Source organism: Ruditapes philippinarum, unplaced genomic scaffold (genome assembly GCF_026571515.1).
Source record: "Ruditapes philippinarum isolate M1 unplaced genomic scaffold, ASM2657151v2 ctg50_1_1_1_1, whole genome shotgun sequence".
Taxonomy (NCBI): domain Eukaryota; kingdom Metazoa; phylum Mollusca; class Bivalvia; order Venerida; family Veneridae; genus Ruditapes; species Ruditapes philippinarum.
The window spans coordinates 630,099-647,955 of NW_026861539.1; the positions used below are offsets into that span (position 1 = coordinate 630,099).

Consider the following 17,857-nt stretch of genomic DNA (forward strand, 5'->3'; position numbering starts at 1 on the left):
ATAGATATTCGTTGTTAATATACTAACCTTTATCTACCTATTAAAACACACATGTATAGTTTGAGAATACTTTTGTATAAAACGCAAAACGGAAAGAAAAGCTCCAATTTCAGGAAACATTTGTGTATTGTTGTCTTCACATTGAATTAAAAGTGATTGAGACTAGCTTACATCCAGATGAAATAAGATTCAATCTGGTCTCTCATTAAAAGAAAAAAACATAACAGAGAATAATGAATGAGTGTAGGTTCTATATTGAATTTATTGAATGAGTAAATAATAATGTTATGCGAAAAAGTTCAATAAATTTAGTAAATAAGAAATTTCCTTCTGTTTTGGCGGGCAGTTAATATTTGAACGTGAACCTAGCCTTACAGTTTATTTTTTAATTTCAAATAAAAGAATCGTCATAATTTGATCAGAACAGTAACATGCAATTCATGAATTTGCCTATCATATTCTGGCGTTTTTTCCACAAACGTCCCAACAAAAACAATCAATTTCTTAAGAAAAAGTATTGTAGGCATCAACAATAAAAGAATGACATTGAAATCTGTTTATTAATTTCTAGTGGTATAAACGTGAAATATAAAGTTTCAAATTGAGTTTTTATCCATGCCGGAAAACCCGTCTGAAACCTTTAATGACAGCTCATGCGCTCGGATGACATCATTTTCTGTATGAAAGAACGGTTATAAAAATTACTACGCTACTATGAAAACAGTATTTACGAAGCATATGTAAGTGTTCATTCGTTCTACAGGTTCTACAGAAATTAGAAACTTCGACGGGAGCGATAGCGACAAATTTATAGTAAAACGCAGTTCTGTGAAGCACTATAAAAAATAGAAGACGACTATGAACGGAATTTGATATAGTATCGACTTTTGTTCTTCTATGAAAATAAACACACATAATTCTGAAGAAATACAGCGTTTCCATTGGATGACAAATAAAGTTGGACACTAATTTTATACAGATATTTGAAACTTGGGATCAAGTATAACTTTTGACGACACTTTATCTAAAATAATGTTTTAACCACCAAAAGTGGGAAAGCTGCTCTATATTCGAGTATGATATGCAAGAAAACATATCACTCGTTATTACTTATCGGATTTCAATAGTTCTATCCAATACGAAAACACATGACAGATATTATTATGTAAACACTAAATAATATTCAATTCCTTTATTTAGTTCTACACATCCTGTTATGTCTGCAAAAACCTGAGCGATAACTTTTCTATTCAAAACTAACTGATATATAGAAAATTCATTAAGCAGAAAAATGCGCCGTACGTTATCATTGATATTTTGTGCGCCATACGTTATCATTTCTCGGAAATGCCCCGATATTAATTTTTACAACGGTTATTCTTGACAGAATGGGCAAAGTTTTTAAAGTCAGTGGTTATATATGTAAACGAAACAGTGAATTTGAGAGAAGAAGCCGTACGTTACCACGATCAACCCGGTGGAAAATTCTCTCGCTTCGAATCTGGTGACGCGCATTTCAGATAAAGTACAGGACAAAACATCATGAAATAAAAGCCTGTGTGCCAGGAAAATTGTGGGGAAGGTTGTTGTATGTACTTTTACACTAGAAATCACGAATTGCAGAGAAAAAAAGGAAAAACTTACTTTTCGACTGCATCCGCCATCTTGTTTGTTAGGGTAACGAACGGCGTGATTCTCCCCCGCGTTATTTCTTGTTTCTTATTTCAACGTACATGAATCACGTACTTCCGCTGATATCTGCTAAACTCAAATATGGCGGCGTTTTTTCCCTTATGTTTGATAATGTGGTGTTTGGCCTATACAAGATGCGAAAGCTGTGTGACCGAGAGCAAATTCGCTGAACTTATAGAAGAAATGCGTGCATTAAAAGAAAAGGTATTGACTCTTGAGAAGAAACTTGATGCCAACGCCAAGCAAGAGAAAACGGAAACGGAATTTACCATTGTGGACAAGAATCAAGAGAATGAAACGGAAATTCACAAAACTGGCGTATCCAAAGTAGGAGGAATAAGGAACCGGACCATGCGAAACTTCGAATCTAAATCCATTAACGGTAAAAAGATAAAAAGTAAATGTTTAACTATATGTTATATACTAAGTATCGATATCAGATCTTGGAAATTTACTATAGTGTTTCCAATTATCTATGCAGAAACACAATTCGACTAAAGTTTAGATCTACTTATTTCTGATTACCATCGCATATGGTTCGCCTTAATTCATTATGATTCGGATTTCCCGAGAAAGCTATTTTCAGCCATGCAATCAAACCGGTATCAATATTGTTTTGCCAGTTTACCTGCAGGGTATATGGAAAACGCCGTGTTTGGTCTCTCGAAATTGTGAAAATTACCTAATCGGTATTGGTTTTCCAGCGGTTGAAATTTTAGAAAAAATGTGAAAGCTCACCGATGATTGGCCGTTTGAAAAATCACGAGACAGTTACAGCCTAGCTGATTTTAATCAGATTATGCAGAAACAATATTTACATTTGTGTGAGTCATGACTTTAAATAACACATTATGATTTACAACTTAGAGAAAATAACTTAAAAAATTCAACCGTGGCATATTTTTGCAATTCCTCGTTCATATTACAGGACAAGAGGTCACAAACGTTGCCTTTTATGCGTATCTAGGTGGAAAGCGTTGCTATGCAATGCACAAAGTCTTCATTTTTGACACAGTGGTAATTATCAACGTTTAATTATTATCATCGGTTTTCATTTATTTGGTTTGCTTCTGACTTTTTTCTTACGACTATATTAAAAGCCCGTAATCCTTAAGCAAACAATATAATGATGATGATGATGATGTTGCTACGAATGCTGGTTAACATGATGATGACGTGTCCTTTCAATTTTATATTCCTTCACATGCATGTTTTTTTGATATCATATGGAAGACTGGAAGACTATCAAAATAATTACTCGAGCCGAGTAGAGTCGAGTCGACTCGATTAGAGTAGAGTCGAGAAGCGTAGAGTCGAGTCGAGTCGAGTAGAGTTTGTTTGTTTGATTGGGTTTTACGTCACACCGACGCAGTATAGGTCATTTGGCGACGTTCCAGCTTTACTGGTGCAGGAAGACCTCAGGTGCCCTTCCGTGAATTATTTCAGGCACGAACGGCACCTGAGTAGAACCACCGACGTTCCGTAAGCTTGCTGGATAGCCTCCTCACATGAAAGAATCCAAAGTCCCTGTAGGGATTCGAACCCACAGCGGTGAGGGGCAAGTGGTTTGAAGTCAACGACCTTAACCACTCGGCCACGGACGCCCCTGTAGAGTAGAGTAGAGTAGAGTAGAGTAGAGTAAAGTACAGTAGAGTAGCGTAGCGTAGAGTAGAGTAGAGTAGAGCCAGGTAGGGGTGTACTTTGTTACTTGGAAATTCTGTATACTTACTGTGCCAAAATATTGGCAAATTCGGTATCAAAATTTGCAGAAATGCACTGACCACGCAGTAATGCACTTTGTATTGAAATTTGATGATTATAAACAGATTTACCAATCTTTTAGGAGACTAACGTTGGCAACGGTTACAACTCCCACGACGGCATATTTGATGCTCCTATCACTGGTGTATACGTGTTCACATATACTGTGACCCCAGACTTTCACAATTTTATTTATGCAGAACTTATCGTAGACGGCGTGATAAGGGATGTCATTATTGCAGATTCTCAAGAAATCCACGATATTCATCCAGCAACGGCCACTGCTGTTGTCCACGTAACTGCCGGACAGCACGTGTGTGTCCGAAAAGGGACGAACAGCAAATGCAACATCCTAAGTAACAACATCTCTAAAACAACGTTTGCCGGATGGTTGTTGTTTTAATTCTCTTTTGAGTGTAAAGATAATTTTATTGATAAAAGCAAACAATACGTGTCCAATTGATCAATGACGTATATATGTTGCTGGTAGTTACACAACAATATCCAAATGCGACATTCCAATACCATTTCTTAAAATTGTATAACTCGGCCTAAATCGAACTCACGAGTAATTTACCACACATTTAAAGCCGTAACCAAATAGCTTGAGAAAGACATAAAATGCACCAAAGGTGTCTTAAACCTCCAAAATATATCTCGACAGCCTTAAAAACTCGGAATATAAAATTATAATCATTGAATTTATCCCAGTTAAATGCTAGCTCGTCAGAATCAGCAGCAAGAAACATTAGTATTATTCCTTTACGAAGGAAAAACTTTCAATACTTTCAATAAGTAAAGATCTATTTTTATAATTAATATTATAATTAAAATCAACATCGCACTCAAATTCATAAAAAAGAGCACTATATGCGGTGTTAACACTCGTCTGTTAACCCATTACTTCATGACCATTTTGTGAAAAATGGCTGTTTTCATTGAAAAGCCTCCCGTTACAAGTTCAAATTGCTATAAAACTATAAAAACTGCTTCAATACTAATCAAGCTTGGCACAAATGTTGACTGCATCGTTGCCTTTGTAACAACATGCTCAATCTTAAATTTCCTGTTACCATGGCAACGAGGGGACATCTCAAAATTGCCAAAAAATACTATTTTGCGTTGTTTTTTTCTATCAAAATTGATTTCAAAGTGCTGCAACTTCTCAATGGATTCAGATAGAGTCAAAGGCTTTTCAGCGTTGGTTACACGTTACCTTAATATCGACCTTGAGTCATTTTCAGCCTCTCACAAGTCCAAAAATTTATTGGCGATGAGGAGGACTACCACACCCCTTCAACCCCCCCCCACCCCCAAACAGAAGGGGGGAACATCCCCATTCTGGCAACCCCTTCATGTAACTTTTGGATAGGGGCGGCGCCGAAAAAGTGCTCACTATTTTATCAACATTTTTCAAAAGAAAACGTGTTTTGGGCCCAGGACATTTTTTCACTATTTGAGGCCTAAACGTGTGTGTGTGTGGGGGGGGGGGGGGGGGTCGAAAGTGCGTAGTTTCGCATATATATGAGGTAAAGGGTTTTGACAAATCACTTTTGACAAGAATTCTAATCTAAAAAGGGTCAATTAGCCTAAAAATATAGCTTTAAGAATTATGCCACTTGTCTAACAACTGCACCAGGTCAGGATAAGCAAGTATTCGTGTTCGTAACTTTAAATGTTTGAAAAATGGGCTATATTAAACAAATTTTCACGACGATAGCGATTCTTCGAAACAAGCTAAAAAACATGTTATTATTATTACTTCCTTCTTATTATTACTGACTTCTTCCATGTGCATTTCAAATTGAAGGAAATTCCGTGTTTGGTTAAAACATATTTATGTAAGCTCGTTTGTGAATCAAGTTCTTGCGACTTGGAACCAACCAGTATTGGTGTCATATGAAGAAACATATATGGTCGTGCTCGATCAGGGCTCGAACACATGATCCCTGGGTTGAGAGGCAGACACCTTATCCACTAGGCCACGGCTCTCATGAAAGTCATTGTTTAAAATACAAATTGGTAAGAAAACAATAATAGTCTGTGTTTTTGTTTTTTATTTTATTTTACTCTATATCTTTTTGCTTGTTCGCCTTTTTACAACAACATAGCAGTATATGATTTAACACAAAATTACCCAAATAGATACATATATCACCCAAATAAATATGAACAAGTTATGGCACTTTATTTAATGCATTGCCTAGAAGACAATGCAAAATACGTAACAGAATATATTTCCCAAAGAATTTATATTTCTATTAACAACTATACATTTAAATAATGATTCACAATCATAATCTTCAGAGGAGCAAAATAACAATATTATAATGACCTCTTTATTTCACACCACCATTTTTAATTTGACAGAAGTTCGAGTACATATTCTAGTATTTGTGATAAGATGTTTGCTGCACCCTCTTATAAAAGTACATAAAAATTTCAGCATCAAAGAACGAGTTGTCAGTTTGACAGCATGCTCAACTATTCTCAGTGCTTGATAATAAAAAAATGTTGAATTTGAAAAGTTCGAAAAAAGGCCAATAACTCAAAAATCCATCTTAGAATTAAGAGCCTTGAAAAGTGACCTGCTATTCGGCTGTTTGGTGCGAAAGGGTTGTAACTCCATCTTTATGTCATATGGGTTACGACCCTTTTGCATTAAGCCTGCATATTATGTTCTCAAATAAGTGTATAAAGTTTTACCCCATCCCCTTCAGTAGTTTTGGAGATACCAACTTACATGAAAAAAATTAACTAAAGTGTGAGGCATACACCTAAGTGAGTACAATAGCTATCCCTATTCTTTGAAAAATCATGCTCAAAATGGGAAATCAAACAAATTATGTCATATAAACAAGAACTAATTTTTCAGAAATGTACATTATGTATTTTATAGAAGGTTGTAATGTATCTCCATGGTTTTGAGAACATAATACATGTATATAACTGGTGTCTTTTCACACTACACATCATATAATCTTATCATGTGTTGGTCAAGGTCAAGTTCAGTTAAGCATATCTTTACTGTCATCAAAAATAAACTTGTAACCAAATAAAACAATTAATAAATAAAATAATCTCAAATTGTTATACAAAATACTATAATCTAAACTTGTATATCTAATTTTCCAAATGCCTTTACAATTGACAATCATATCTGATGAATGTTTTCTCTTTTCGTTGGGGCTTTTACTACATGCCAACACACTAGAGGTCATATAACAACTTTCAAGTTTTCCTGGTGGAGGAAGTCCTCAGGTGCCCATCCATACATACTGACGTTCGTTCGCTAGCCTAATAGCTTCCTTACATAAACAAGAGGGCCATGATGGTCCTAAATTGCTCACCTGAGTCAGAATACTTGTTAATTTGGTTTTTTTTTAAAAAGACTATATGCATATAAGGAAAATCAATGATCCAAGGGCCGGGCCAATTTTTACCTCGGTGATTTTATTGAACAAACTTGCTAGACACTCATTAGAAGATGCTTAATGCTTAATATCTAAGTTCTAGCTCTTTGGGATTTTAAAGAAGATTTTTTTAAGTTTTTACTATATACATATAAGGAAAATCAATGACCCCAGGGCCGGGCCAATTTGACCCAGGACTTTTATTTGAACAAACTTGCTAGACACTCATTAGAAGATGCTTTATGCCTAATATCTAAGCTCTAGCTCTTTGGGTTTTTAAAAAAAGATTTTTTAAGTTTTTAATACATGTATATACATATAAGAAAAATCAATGACCCCCACTGTGGACAGATTTGACCCCAGGGCTTTTATTTAAACAAACTTGGTAGACACTCACTAGAAGATGTTTCATGCTTAATATCTAAGCTCTAGCTATTTGCGTTTCTTAAAAGAAGATATTTTAAGTTTTTCCTTTGGTTGCCATGGCAACCAGAGTTTTGCATGGAATTAAATTCTTTGAACAATTTTTAAAGGGGACCACCAAAGGAATGTTCCCGTGAATTTGGTTGAAATTGGCTTAGAGGTTTATGAGGAGCTGTCATTTAAAGTAAAAGTTTACAGGTGGACAGAAGACAGACGCCGGACGAAAAGCGATCACAAAAGCCAACCATGTCAATTTGTGACAGGTGAGCTAAAAAATACAATGTCCCTGGTGGGACTCAAACCTACAGCCCTCAGGGAGCAATGGTTTGAAGTCAATTACCTTAACCACACAGCCACGGACACCCCTTTGATAAAGGTATTGAATTCACGAACAAATATATAATATAATATTATTGAGATTCCATTAAAAAACAAATAACATTATCAAAACAAGGAAATATTGTCCATTTAGCTTTTACATCGCCAAGTTCAAACATTCTAGGTCGTCTATGTGCTGATGACTAGCAATTCATTACTGCTCAATTAAAAGCCTGTTTGACCTAGTACTTTCTTACACTAAACATTCACAACCAAAAGAACATTCAGGGAAAATATGTAAGAACAATTTAAATGAATGGAATTGAATGGTGTTCAGTGATGTTGATGGACAATGTAAATTATTTTGTGCACGTCATTGTATAGCAAATAAGAACACAGGTTATGCTTTAAACTAGAAAAATTGAAAGCCCTTAAAGGAACTTCACTGAGAATTTTAGATATGATAGGACTGGAAATAATATTTCAAGATTAATGTTTCATTTAATGCAGGTCTAGATAAATAACTTGAGTGCAAAAGATATTTCCTCACACTGTTTTTCCAAAATAACTCTTCTAATTGTGACAATTAATCCAAAATTGAAAAGCGTTGCAACACTTTTCACTGAAATCTGGCTTAAATAGCACACAAATTCGAGTTTTAATTTATTACTTAGTATATTCCTACAATTTTACATTTTTCCTATCTTTCTGTTTTAATATATAAATATAAGAAATTCAAATTAGAATATATATTATGCTAAAGTTTGAAATTTCACAATATCAATAATTGCTACAGTTATTATGTTTTACGTAACACACATAGTATAAATGTCATGTTTAAAACTCTACACACTACCGGTAAACACAGTTTGAATGTAATGCCCTTAAAAAACTGGCAGTAAGGACAATATTTAAGCAGAATGCCTCCAGATTTATGCAAATTTTCATGAACATTTGGAAAATGCATTTTAAAAGTGCAATATTGTGAAAAGAACAAAGTTGGTTATTTGCACATTGCCAACAGCACTTTCAATCCATGTAATTTACCTAAACGAGGTCATAATATGCACAAATAGCCCAATCTGCGTTAGTCACACAGTAGAAATATGGTGATAAGTACTACAAATTCAGTCATTAATTGCACATAACATGTAAATTATTAATTGAATCTTGAATCAGTTATTTAAAATCTTAGTACATTTTTTTCTCAAATTTGATTTCCTGGGAATATTTTGCTATCTCTGGAGGCGTGCATTTTTAACTGGTTCTATAATAAGGAATACAGATATATTTCAGAAATGAATTTTGCATTCTCTTATTCAAATTAGAAATATTCAGTGACAATTTCCTGGATTTCAATAAATTTTTGCAATAAGAGTATTTAACATAAATAAAAGCATAGTACATGTATATCTTAAACAAAGAGGACTTAATATAAAAATATATCTAATCATATTTAACTTATTTGCGATGTTGTATGTACAGTTAAGTGCAAATTGAATACACTTAAGCACACTGAGGGCCCAATAAAGTTTATTCTATACAGTTTCATAATGAAGAACCCAAAAGAATTATTAGCCCTGGAAATGTATATCTATAATAATCATAAAGGTCACAGTATTGTGATTAGCCCTAGATAATGCATATCTAAATGTACGCTGATAATGAAGCATACAGAATTGCAGTAAGCCCTGGAAATGAATAATCCAATATCTACATGTATATGTGTTTGAACAGAATTAAAATAAGGCAATCATATAAGCCTCAGTAATTCTCAATATATTTTGCATAGTCATGATATGTGAAATAAGATCATCTACAATCCAAGCAACATAGAACAATCCTGTCAGCTGTTGTAAGACTTTGGTAAAACTATCAAATTGTCTGCATCTGAAATACAAAACACAAAATGTGTGATATATGATATCAGATATGTGCCACTCAATATAATATTTCAACTGCAAGACTGACCACATTTACAAACTTATATTTCATAGATGTTGGTCTTTTTGAAGCGTGACTATTGTTTATATAATACAAAAACCCCGGCACACAATTCGTTTGGGCTAGCAACACACTCATCTCTCCTCTGTGTTAAATGGTAAAACCTAGAGGTGTTAAATGGTAAAACCTAGAGGTGTTCAATGGTAAAACCTAGAGATATTCAATGATAAAACCTAGAGGTATTCAATGGTAAAACCTAGAGATATTCAAAGGTAAAACCTAAAGGTGTTCAATGATAAAACCTATAGGTATTCAATGGTAAAAACCTAGAGGTGTTCAATGGTAAAACCTAAAGGTATTCAATGGTAAAAACCTAGAGGTGTTCAATGGTAAAACCTAAAGGTATTCAATGGTAAAACCTAGAGCTGTTCAATGGTAAAACCTAGAGATATTCAATGGTAAAACCTAGAGGTGTTCAATAGTCCTAGAGGTGTTTAACGGTAAAACCTAGGTGTTCAATGCTTAATCAAAAGCATTTTCCTAAGGATTCTAAAACATTAATCAATAGCATTTTCCTTATCAATGGCTTTTTTGCCAAAGGATTCTAAATAGTTTAATTAATAGCATTTTCCTAAGAATTCTAAGACTAATGCCACATACAATAAAATTTATAAAATTTTAATGTATCAAGATTTCCATTTTCCTTTCAAAAGATATTAAAAAAAAAGGATTTTTACCATTTTCATATAAAATATTTCCCAGCACCAATCCAAAAAATGTGGCATGTTCTTTATCATTTACATCCTGTGGTATATATTCCCTGAAAATGTAAAAACAGAAAATATTCTATGAAAAATACAATCCCTGTTTATTAAATTCTAGAATATGTTTATTGAAAAACATTTAATGATATTATTTAAAGGTCATTTTTATTTCAGTTGTTTAAAAATCCTGTAACTCCTTGTTTATGGTTTTATATCATAAATATAATGCTCAAATGAAAATTTATCAATTTTGTAAGTTCCAAAAAGCATTATTTGTAAAGATTATACCAAATAAACATTTTCATGGTAAGGGAGGTAATTAAAAATTTATTTTCTATAAAGTTTAAGTCAAATTTTTCAATAAGAAATGGATGCATATATTTTAATGATTACATATAATGTGAACAAATATTTGCATTACATATTCTTCAATTTTTGAAAATTGTTTTAGAAGCATAATTATATACATATATAAAATTTCACTCAAATGTGGTAACAACCTTAATTACAACACACAGGATCTTTAAATAATTTACAAAACAAATCTAGCTACATTTCTACATCACAACCAAATTATTACTCAAATTCCACGACAATTTAGTTCAAGACCAGGAAAGAATAAGGGATGACATTTAAAAACTTTATTTCTATTTTTAGCTTTAGCATTCATCTTGCGAAGCTGATGAGTACATTTTAAATTGCTGTTTTCATTCAGTGCCAACAAAACTTCTTTCCTGTAAGTATCAAGAGGACATGTCATTTTTTTAAGCTTATTTCTATTTTCAGTGTCAGCAACCATCTTGTTCAGTAGAGTAGAACATCATAAAACTTATATTTATAGGGACTACTCTAGAATTATTCCCCTTGAGTTTCATCAAAACTACTCAGCAGTTAACAAAACAAGAAATCATTTTTTTTTTTAATGTTTCTTTTTGAAGCTCAGCAGACTGTCACAATTTTACCTATGTATTATATTTGTAAAGGATTTCGACAAACGATCATTCCTATTGAGTTTTATCAAAATCTGCTCAAATCAGAACGAATTTCCTTTTCTTGGCTCTTAGCGGCAGATTGAAACAATTCTAGCTATCCTTCTAAAGGAGCACTAAATGACCCTATGGCTTAGTGGTAAACGAGATTTTGTTTCAGATAGACAAGGGTTTTATCAATTTACACAGAAAGCGGGCTGGAATGTTTCTAGGCTAGTGATATAGGCTACCCAAAGCCCTGAATAACTGCCACAGAGTAAACAGGTAAAGTTTACAGAGGGCTGATATATTCTTGGTACATGTACTTAAAAATTAATAACTTTTTTTATTTCATTGCTTAAATAACCTTCCTATCCCAAACTTTGTCAATTTTCTTTTCAATAAAAAAATTGTAATTAACTAGTTTTACAAACTAAAAATTTCTAACATCAGCCAATATCATAATAAATGGGTCATTTCCAGGAACATTTTTTTTACAATCTTCGGTATTCAATAATTTTTAACCGTATATAACTGGAACTTAGTACATAGTGATAAAGGATGAGTAATTGTAAATTATCTAAAACCCAAGATTTTGAAAAAATATCAGCCAGGAAATAACCGATTTGCTACGATATTGGCCAATGTAAGAATTTTTTGGCGGGAGAGCACTACAGTAAGACTACCTGGTTTTTTTTTTTTTTTTTTGTAATGCGTTTATTTAAGGTCGCCGCCGGAAAGCCCATATGGGCGACCGTACACTCAAGTCAGGCCATCCTAGAGCGCCCCGCCGAGATTTTTTGTCGATTTCTTTCCAGCTTTATTGGTGCAGGAAGACCCCAGGTGCCCCTCCGAGCATTATTTCAGGCACAAGCGGGCACCTAGGTAGAACCACCGACCTTCCGTATGCCAGCTGGATGGCTTCCTCACATGAAAGATTTCGACCCGAGTGAGGATCGAACCTACAGCGGTGAGGGACCTGTGATCTCAAGTCAGCGACCTTATACTTTAAAGATCCTGTATGTTGTAAATGAGGTTGTATACGACAATAACCGTAAATGAAATTTCATATACATATATAATTATGCTTATAAAACAATTTTCAAACATCGAAGAATATGTAAAATATGAACTGCAAATATTTGTACATATATTTAATCATTAAAATATATGTATTCATTTCTTAATGAAAAATTTGACATAGTCTTTATAGAAAATCAATTTTATTACCTCCCTTTATTTACATGAAATGTTAAATTCGGTAATATCTGTATAAATAATGCTTTTTTGAACTTACAAAATTGATAAATCTTAATTTGAGGATCATATTTATGATATAAAACCATAAAAAAATTGTGTTACAGGATCTTTAATTAATACATGTACAATCTACATATCATTTATCAATAATATTATTAGATACATTTTCATTATTCCCTACCGGTTATAAAACACTTACCAGCCAATATGTTGCCTACATCCAGGGCAAGCCAAGATGATCCAGTTAAATCCTGGCCACCAGGTGTCACCACCAGTCTCCTATAATACAAGCATATCTGGATATAATCTGAAAATAACTGTTTATGCAAATCTTGAACATTATCTGGAAATTACAGTTCATATACATGTAATCTTAAAATTATTGTTAATGCTCATGTTAAATATAATCTGGAAATCACAGTTTATGCTAATGTGAGACATGATCGGGAAATCTCAATTCATGCTAATGTTTGATATATTGTAATCTGTAAATTAATTGTTCATGCTAATGATATAATCTGGAAATTACTTTTATGCTAATGTTGGATATAATCTGGAAATTACTATTGCAAAATTTTACACATAATCTGGAAATCTCTATTCATGCTAATGTTGGATATATTGTAATCTGTAAATTAATTGTTCATGCTAAATGATATAATCTGGAAATTACTTTTATGCTAATGTTGGATATAATCTGGAAATTACTATTACTAATGTTGGATATTATCTGGAAATCTCTATTCATGCTAATGTTGGATATATGTAATCTAGATACATGTATTAACTGTTTATGTTTGATACGTATAATCTGGAGATCTTTGTTTTACTTAAAGCTTATGTTAGATATAATCTATCACTGTTCAAGGTTATGTTGAATATAATCTTAAAATTACTATTTATGCTTATGTTTGATATAAGTTGGAAATAATTATTTCTGCTAATGTTGTATATAATGTGAAAATTATTATTTATGCTACTGTTGGAAATAATCTGGATAAAACTGTTTACTCTAATGTTGGTTCAAGTCATAAACATAACATTAATTCAAGAAAAAGTTTATAAGTACTGTGTCAGTCAAGAGTGAATGATATTATGGTATCATGTCAATATATGTGGACAACTTACTGGACTGGCTCGCATTACATTAGCTTTTGTAGATGTTACCACTTCATACTGCGCACCTGAAATACAACATGGAAATCAGTAAAGATATGCCATATTTACAGTACCCAACAAATGATTGTATGATGGAAAGATACAAAATGTGATAAAACTGATGATGGTTTTCACAATAAACTTAAGAGTTCTTGTTGGCAATAAGTCTTCTAGCATTATGGAAGAAACAGTATTCCACCGGACCAGTGGTTATAATCAGGTAATTTTGACACAGAAACACAATTACATTGCGTGCACACAATATAACTATCATGTGGGCACAATAGTACATAAAAGATTTCCTTGTGTCCCATTTATGCCAACTTTATCTCCTTTATGCCTAAGGATAGAAGATAATCTAATAGCATCAAATAAACAGGACATCGAGTTTTACCTCATATTACACCAGTATTACTTAGTTCTAGAAAGCTGACTACAAAATGGTCCAAATATGATATGAGCCGTGTCATGACAAAGCCAACATAGTGAGTTTGCGACCAGCATGGATCCAGACCAGCCTGCGCATCCGCGCAGTCTGATCGGGATCCATGCTGTTCGCTTACAAACCCTATAACAAGTAGAGAAACTGATAGCGAACAGCATGGATCCTGTTCAGACTGCGCAGATGTGCAGGCTGGTCTGGATCCATGCTGGTCGCAAACCCACAATGTTGGTTTTGTCATGACACGGCCCATATATGCTTTCTTCACAATGGAGCTTAAATAGCTAATAGGCTTTGGTTTCCCTGGCTATAGACTATACATGTGTATATAAAAGAAAATCAAATGAAAAACAATTAAAAATATATAGATTTCTATACTTATCAGTAAAATTTTCAGTGTCATAGGTTAAAAACAGAACCGGTGCATGAAATACCAAATGACACTTTAAAAAAATAAATATATTTTTTATATGACACCCATAGGCTTTGTCTACTTTCATATTATTTTAATGCAATAGTAAAATATGTACTAACTTCTTCCCTAAACAACAATACGCATTACCCACGGCCGAACCTATAACATTTGATTAAATGTTATGTTACATGTTAATCAACCATGGGTGTCTTATGATGACTTAATTCATACATCAAAACCAATACCATGAGGGTTTTTAAATCGTTGTATCAACACTCCTCGTTTAGTTCCGAAAGTGTCATTCCTCTGCCTCATAGCAACGTTACTGGGAATATTCACCATGTCCGATAACTGGAAGATTTCTCTACCACACCGTCGGCACAGGAAAAAATCTGGAAATGTGAGAAAATCAGCTTTAATAATACAGTTCAAACAATGCATGCCCTTTCTATATTCAACACAATATTAATGGTCATATCAAATGACATATGTGTGTTCTATACTTCAACACGATGATAATAGACAAATCAAATAAAGTATGCTTGTCCGTCTGTCCGTTCTCTTTTGTGTTGCATGTAACTCAAAAAGTATTTGACCTAGAGTCATGAAACCTTACAGGAATGTTGATCAGCATGTGTAGTTGTGCACCTGGGTATTTTCGTCTGGATTTATTCAGTATTTTTAGAGTTATTGCCCTTGACTTAGTAAAAATTTGCAATTTTCAACTTGTGTCGCACGTAATTCAAAAAGTATTTGACCTAGATACATGAAACTTTACAGGAATGTTGATCAGCATGTGTAGTTGTGCACCTGGGTATTTTCGTTTGGATTTATTTAGTATTTTTAGAGTTATTGCCCTTGACTAAGTAAAAATTTGCAATTTTCAACTTGTGTCGCACGTAATTCAAAAATTATTTGACCTAGAGTCATGAAACTTTACAGGAATGTTGATCAGCATGTGTAGTTGTGCACCTGGGTATTTTCGTCTGGATTTATTTAGTATTTTTAGAGTTATTGCCCTTGACTTAGAAAATTTTTGCAATTTTCAATTGTGTCGCATGCAACTCAAAAAGGATTTGACATAGAGTCATTAAACCGTACGGGAAGGTTGCTCAGCATATGTAGGTATGCACCTTGGGTTTCGCTTGTGGATTTATCCAGTATTTGTAGAGTTATTTCACTTGACTTAGTAAAAACCGTTTCATTATGTAGTGTTATTTGTTCCTTGAGTGCTTGAGTTAGAATCAACCAACTTTACAGGAATAATGATCAACATCACTAAATTACAGGAATAATGATCAACATCACTGTGAAGCTATGCACCTGGGACTTTGTATGTGGATTTTTTCTGTTTTGTTAGAGTTATTGCCCTTGACTTACAGTAGTATAAATTTGCAATTTTCAGCTTGTTCATGCATAGCTCAAAAAGTATTTGACTTGTAGGCCTGAAAGTTTACAAGAATGTTGGTCAGCATATGTACTTATGCGCCTTGTGGTTTGCTTGTGGATTTATTCAGTATTTGTAAAGTTCTTGCCCTCTACTTAGTAAAAGATTTTTAGTTTTCAACTTGTGGCACATGTAGTCCAAAAAATATTTGACCTTGAGTCATAAGATTGACAGAACAGTGGCGTGTGGGGGCAACCGTGTCCTATGGACACATTTCTAGTTTTGGCTTATTTTACAGCCGATATTTGGTCATATTCCCTATTGAAAATAGTATATTATTTTCCCAATCCACAAAAAAATATTAAATAACAAATTCTAAAATCTTTGAAAATAAGGGCCTCTTCACTGTTATGGTGCTTAAATGTTTGAAGATGCCATCCTAGACATTAATAATGATTAATTCATTTAATCTTTGAAAAATTTATCTTTTTCCCAATTTTTAACAAAACAACGCTGAAGTTGCCAATTCCATGGGTATGGGTCATGTTCCAAAATCCTAGAAAAAAAAAACCTGGCCAAAAGTATGCTAGAGTTTTCAATAAAAACTCTGAAGTGCATTTCATATAGCAAATTGAATAAATCAATTTCTACCATTTTAATTTATATTATTCTTTTGATTACTTGATAAAGAGTACTTTTGATATCCATGCTTCCTCAGAAAAGTTACAAAATATTAAATGCATAGAACTTATCTGAAAGTCAAAATACAAACGTGTCCATACTGTGCTGATGCCCCCCCCCCCACACCCACTTATCCCTCATTACACTGTTTTGTCTGCTGACATACAGCAGGACAGTATGACAACGGAATTTCTACATGACTCCTCTTAGCCATGAGTGAAAGAGATACACACAAAAAAAGTTGAAAACTGCAAATGTTTTTATTTTTTTATTTGATTTTTACTTCTCAAAACATTTTTTTAACAACTAAGCAAAAAGCATCCAACTGATCCTATTTGAAATAGAATAGTTCAGATTTTATATAATTTATAGGCAAGTGCAAATCTATTTTCCACTAAGGTGAAGCATTTAAACATTAAGTTCATGATTATCCGAATACTGTGTTATAGTCAAGCACTAATCCAATTAATTAAAAGTTAAAATTGCAAACTCATTGATTTTTTTCTTAAATTCAAAGTACTGTTTGTCATTTTACCATGAAGATCGACAGATCCAGCAAACATGACATTGTTGACAACACTTAAAATTCCAAAAAGTACTAAAAATTTCAGAATTGACAAAATATTTCCATTCATGGGCGCTGACATTTTTGAACTTGCATCATGGGATTTGCTTACATTCCAAAATTGCATGACAGTTGTCACGTGGATTACCCATTTTCTGACCAATCGGCTGCAACTTGGAAATTGGCAACCGCTCTTCCGTCCATTTATTTTACCATACGTTACACCAATCTTTACATTAAAGCTATGCAACAATCAACAATATTTGTACATATTTTGATGTAATAATCTTAGTAAAATTAACATTAAAGTTACCGAGGCCTGAACTTGACGAAAGCTCAAGCACTTATTTTGCAAACTGCTAGAAAAACAAACAGTTAAAAATAGACCAGAAGTTAATTTATGCGACCCACAAAAACAGCTCTTATTACGGATGATTGACATATTGTCATTCCTGAAAACAACAGGTCAAACTGTGAAATTATGCTTTTCTGGCGTTTAAAATGATGGTGTAAAGCTCTTTTCGTCAATATATTAAACAATTCATTAGTCAAGTTGCGTAATACTTCCACCTAATGCCGTATTTCGCCAGATTTAGGAAATCAACAGCTGATCTAAGCAACCTTCACCTTCAGCAGCTACCGGTTAGCCAATTAGAATCGGAAGGC

At 33.4% G+C, this 17,857-nt stretch overlaps 3 protein-coding genes across 7 annotated transcripts in view; 1 reads left to right on the forward strand and 2 right to left on the reverse strand.

Moving 5' to 3' along the window:
- LOC132716011 (myosin regulatory light chain 12B-like) overlaps positions 1-17,857 on the reverse strand; it is a 98,017-nt gene that overhangs the window by 14,967 nt on the left and 65,193 nt on the right. The window lies entirely within an intron of this gene.
- On the forward strand, positions 1,758-3,886 carry LOC132716022 (complement C1q-like protein 4). Of its 2 annotated transcripts, none has more exons than XM_060699158.1 (3): positions 1,758-2,089; positions 2,621-2,709; positions 3,536-3,886. In XM_060699158.1, exons 1-3 carry the CDS (start codon positions 1,774-1,776, stop codon positions 3,854-3,856), a joined length of 726 nt encoding a protein of 241 aa, XP_060555141.1. In that variant the 5' UTR covers positions 1,758-1,773; the 3' UTR covers positions 3,857-3,886. The 2 variants fall into 2 exon arrangements, with proteins under 2 accessions (XP_060555141.1, XP_060555142.1); XM_060699159.1 differs by having other exon boundaries at positions 1,758-2,074.
- On the reverse strand, positions 5,496-17,829 carry LOC132716005 (protein cereblon-like). Of its 4 annotated transcripts, none has more exons than XM_060699141.1 (6): positions 17,762-17,829; positions 14,804-14,950; positions 13,672-13,727; positions 12,743-12,822; positions 10,289-10,371; positions 5,496-9,497 (listed from the first exon to the last, which is right to left on the reverse strand). In XM_060699141.1, exons 2-6 carry the CDS (start codon positions 14,898-14,900, stop codon positions 9,454-9,456), a joined length of 360 nt encoding a protein of 119 aa, XP_060555124.1. In that variant the 5' UTR covers positions 14,901-14,950; positions 17,762-17,829; the 3' UTR covers positions 5,496-9,453. The 4 variants fall into 4 exon arrangements, with proteins under 4 accessions (XP_060555124.1, XP_060555125.1, XP_060555123.1 ...); XM_060699142.1 differs by having other exon boundaries at positions 17,756-17,822; XM_060699140.1 differs by lacking the exon at positions 17,762-17,829 and adding an exon at positions 17,304-17,715.

Coding starts and splice junctions, on each gene's coding strand:
- LOC132716022 (XM_060699158.1), top strand. CDS start 1,774: ATGGCGGCGTTTTTTCCCTTATGTTTGATAATGTGGTGTTTGGCCTAT. Junction 2,090..2,620: donor TAACGGTAAAAAGATAAAAA/GTAAATGTTTAA, acceptor TTCATATTACAG/GACAAGAGGTCACAAACGTT. Junction 2,710..3,535: donor TCTTCATTTTTGACACAGTG/GTAATTATCAAC, acceptor CCAATCTTTTAG/GAGACTAACGTTGGCAACGG.
- LOC132716005 (XM_060699139.1), bottom strand. CDS start 17,273: ATGTCAGCGCCCATGAATGGAAATATTTTGTCAATTCTGAAATTTTTA. Junction 10,372..12,742: donor TGTAGGCAACATATTGGCTG/GTAAGTGTTTTA, acceptor TTACATTTTCAG/GGAATATATACCACAGGATG. Junction 9,498..10,288: donor AAATATTTTATATGAAAATG/GTAAAAATCCTT, acceptor TTTGTATTTCAG/ATGCAGACAATTTGATAGTT.